The sequence below is a fragment of the Paralichthys olivaceus genome, chromosome 16, assembly GCF_024713975.1.
Source record: "Paralichthys olivaceus isolate ysfri-2021 chromosome 16, ASM2471397v2, whole genome shotgun sequence".
Taxonomy (NCBI): Eukaryota; Metazoa; Chordata; class Actinopteri; order Pleuronectiformes; family Paralichthyidae; genus Paralichthys; species Paralichthys olivaceus.
Window position 1 is genome coordinate 7,624,871 of NC_091108.1, and position 3,812 is coordinate 7,628,682.

At 45.5% G+C, this 3,812-nt stretch overlaps 1 protein-coding gene across 6 annotated transcripts; it reads right to left on the reverse strand.

Moving 5' to 3' along the window:
• Positions 1–3,570, reverse strand: LOC109647813 (aquaporin-1-like). 6 transcript variants are annotated; one of them, XR_011238827.1, is made up of 8 exons: positions 3,088–3,570; positions 2,472–2,630; positions 2,212–2,292; positions 1,943–2,118; positions 1,363–1,748; positions 1,115–1,276; positions 426–506; positions 1–347 (listed from the first exon to the last, which is right to left on the reverse strand). XR_011238827.1 is itself a non-coding variant. In XM_020113616.2 (6 exons), exons 3-6 carry the CDS (start codon positions 1,729–1,731, stop codon positions 153–155), a joined length of 807 nt encoding a protein of 268 aa, XP_019969175.1. In that variant the 5' UTR covers positions 1,732–1,748; positions 1,943–2,118; positions 2,212–2,246; the 3' UTR covers positions 1–152. The 6 variants fall into 6 exon arrangements, 5 of the variants coding, with proteins under 5 accessions (XP_019969175.1, XP_019969161.1, XP_069367722.1 ...); XM_020113616.2 differs by lacking the exons at positions 2,472–2,630; positions 3,088–3,570 and having other exon boundaries at positions 2,212–2,246; XM_069511621.1 differs by lacking the exons at positions 1–347; positions 426–506; positions 1,115–1,276 and having other exon boundaries at positions 1,632–1,778; positions 3,088–3,566.
• Positions 3,571–3,812: the final 242 nt, after the last annotated feature.

The window sequence follows — 3,812 nt, forward strand, 5'->3', positions numbered from 1 at the left end:
TGAAAAGGATGGAGCTTTATTATATGAAATGCACTGACATAAAAAAAAAACACATTGCACAATTAAAAATGAAACCAGCTGTAATTTTAAAAAGCATCTTTGTTGTTAATTAATGTGCTGACAGCCAGAAAAGTTAAAATGTTTCATGCTCTTTATTGTTTCGGCCACTGACTCGGCCCCGGGCTGCCGTTGTCCTCCCCAGTTGTTTCAATGGCAGCGTTTTCATCTTGCGCACCGTGAAGCAGGACGTATGTGCGAGTTCTCAAGTTTGGTGTTCGTGGGAACAGGAGGAAATCGTAGATAAGAGAAGCTGCCATTCCTCCGCTCATCGGGCCCAGCCAGTAAACCTGGAATAAAGGAAGTTATATTTGTCTTTTGACAAAAAAAACAACACAAAATGCTTTTCAAGTGTTTGCTGACATTACCCAGTGGTCTTTCATTTGACTACGAATTACAGCCGGGCCAAAGGAGCGAGCAGGATTGATGCCACATCCAGTGAAACTTATCTGTAAGAATTTTTTTTAACAAAGTAAGTGACAGTGGAAAAATAAATACAGAAAATACAGTCACCCCTTAAAATACAGTCCTCTATCGTGACCTTTATTTAATTCAGTTTTGGCACCAGTGATCGACACAGTAACTCATTGCAACTTTTCATATTTTGCTAGGAGAGCAGCTGCCAGACATTTATCAAAGTTGACGCTGCTAATTCACATTTAACTTTATGAAACGGGTGTAGCTGCCGTTGCAATTGAGATTTGTTGTACTTGCTCAATGAACTGCTGGCACATCAGCTACATGCACTCACACACAGCGAAATGATGTAATGTAGCAGTGAGGGGGGGGAGAAAAGGACCTTGAATCATTAACACCAACACACTCTCTAAACACAGGAAAACAGTGTCCTTAATATTTAGACTGAAGGGGAAATGTTTTTTACCACATTGAAAAGGGTTTTCTAGAAAACAAAAAAAAGTCAAAATTGTATTCTCATGAGCCCTCTGCTATATGGTTCTTGAAATTAGACACTTCAGGATTAATCTGCTGTTGGTCAAAATTGCTGCAACAAAAATTTTACAGATTTAACAGAATTACAGGAGTGTGCCTCACTTACAGCTGCAAAGTGACCGAGCCCCACTGACAGCCCGATAGCCAGCGGTGCAAAGCCTTTGGCATGACTCTGTCGCTTATCAGTCACAGCGATCACACACAGCACCAGCTGAAGGGTGGCGAGGAACTCGATGGCAAAGCCTTGTCCTGCAGTCACATTATTTAGCTGAAAAAGACAGTTAACTGCAGCTGAAGGCTAAAAGTTGGACTCAATCACAATGATTGCATTGGTTTACAAATTAAAGTCTTTACCTGGTTAACCCCAAGAGAATCTTTATGTCTGTATCCATTCACTATTGCGCTCGCTGCAACTGCCCCGAGCATCTGTGCCAGGATGTAGAACACACACCTGAGGGCGCTGATCTGGCAGCTGGCCAGCAGGCCCAGCGTGACTGCAGGGTTCAGGTGAGCTCCACTGACGTGCCCCAAACTCTGAACCAGGGTGGTGATGGCCAGGGCGAAGGCCAGCGAGACCTTCAGCTCCTGAGCAACATTCTCCTCGCGAAAGCCGCTCTCGCCCTTCCCGATGATGGCCGACAAGCCGACGAATATGAACAGCAACATACCGAGAAACTCTGCAGCCACGGCCCGCCAGAACAACAAGGTTCTTATTTCCCTCATGTCTGCTCCTAACACGTCTGCTGTGAGAAACCCCAACATGTCACCTACTTCAGTATTTATAGTGGAGGGGTTTGTGTGCAGAGGGGGGAGGAGAGAAGAGATGAACCAAGAAAAAGATGCACAAGAAGTTGGAAAAAATATATTTTATCTGACACAAATAAGCAGTACACAACAATAAAGTCCATTTCAGACTTCTGCTGGCCTCTTTGACCTTTTCACATCCTCAAAGTTCTCCAGAAGCGGCTCCTGAGTGTCATTGTCCCCTGAGGAGCCGCTGCAGAACAGGGCTCTTGTTTTTTCACTGAAGGGCTCGTCCCTGGTGGTCAGGAGATAATTGTACAGAAGAGCTGCCGCCACACCAGCACTCATCGGTCCCAACCAGAATACCTGAGAAAAGAAGAGCAGGACAAGCGCGACCCTGTTTCAATAACTCCTGAAAACAAACCACTTACTAAATATTTGATTTCCAGCTTCACGTACCCAATGATCATCAAAAGACTTCAGTATAACCGAAGGCCCAAAGGATCGAGCTGGATTGATGCCGCATCCTGTGTAGCGGACCTGTAAACCCATATCAGAGGAAAACACTGCTTGCCTCTCTGGCTGTACATCAGCAGATTACACACGAGCCTGATTTACAGCCAGTTCTTCCTACGCACATCTATTGTATCAGGCCACAGGAAGACGGAGAAACCCATCTAACAAATGAATGAGGAAGGGGAACGTTTTCATGCACTCACCCCAGCGAGGTGTCCCAGCCCCACGGAGAGCCCGATGGACAGAGGTGCAAACCCACCTACGTTGCGTCTTTTGTCGGTGACTGCGAGCACGCACAGGACGAGCTGGAGCGTGAGCAGGAATTCAATGGCAAAACCTTGACTTGGGGTGACCCCATTTAGCTGCAAAGAGGAAACACACCACTGTTCACGCGCCTCTGTTGTCCACAAGTACACAATTGAGATTATTTTGCTTCCATTTATGAAACTCTACCATTATGAAAAATGACTTAAAAACGTAAAACTGGTGCTAATTACACACAATAAAACAGAATGTAAATCACTGATAAGGATTATAAACAGTCCTTGAAGAGAGAGGGACTTTGCCTTTGTTGCATGACAGCTACAAATCATTGATAATTAAAATCTGACATTGCAATTGAACAACCTGTCACTTGCAATTTGCAAATGAGGAAGTCTTCGAGACAAGAAGAGAAAACTTCAGGTCATGAGTGTCTGGCTTTCACAGACAATCTAGATTAGGATGCAGGCAATTCCCCAAATGCCACTCAAGTGAAGATCCAAATGTCACAGGAGCGTTACACAGGAAAAACTGCGAGCACACAAGGTTCCTCCTCACCTTGTTAACACCGAGGGAATCTGTGGCTTCTGGCCTGATACCGTACACAATGGCACTGCCGGCCACCGCTCCCAAAACCTGAGCTATTATGTAGAACAGGGCCCTGAGGATACTCATCTGACAGCTGACCAGGAGGCCCAGGGTGATGGCAGGATTCAGGTGGGCACCGCTAATGTGACCTATACACTGGGCTAATGTAGCAATGGCAAGGCCAAAAGCAAATGCCACTTTTAGCTCCTGGTCAGGGTACGTATTATTCCTGTCCCCTATCGCAGCCGAGAGGCCGATGAAGACGAAGATGGTCATTCCCAGAGCCTCTGCGAGGAAGGCCCTCCAGAATGCCCATGTTTTAATTTCTGACATGGCTACTCACATAACCTCATGCTAGAGAGAGTCTGGTTAAACAGCACAAAATTCACTTTGGCTGCACGAGCAGCCAAACTGAAATGTAGTGAGTGACGTTCATAAAGTGAGTGCAGGCTTTAAAGAATCAGGCCTGATTAGAAGCAGCTGAGAGATGCGTGTTTCAGCCAGTGAGAGCGACCTCCAACACGACTCCTCTGCTCACTGCTTCTCTGCTGTAACAGAAAACCCTGCTGCTGCTACAGTCATGGGAGAATACAACACACTGCTGGTTTGTGTCAGATGAAGAGTCAACTGAATAATTTAGAAAACATGTCCCATTGAAATGTGTTAAATGATGGAAGTGTGCTTTTGTAAATTAA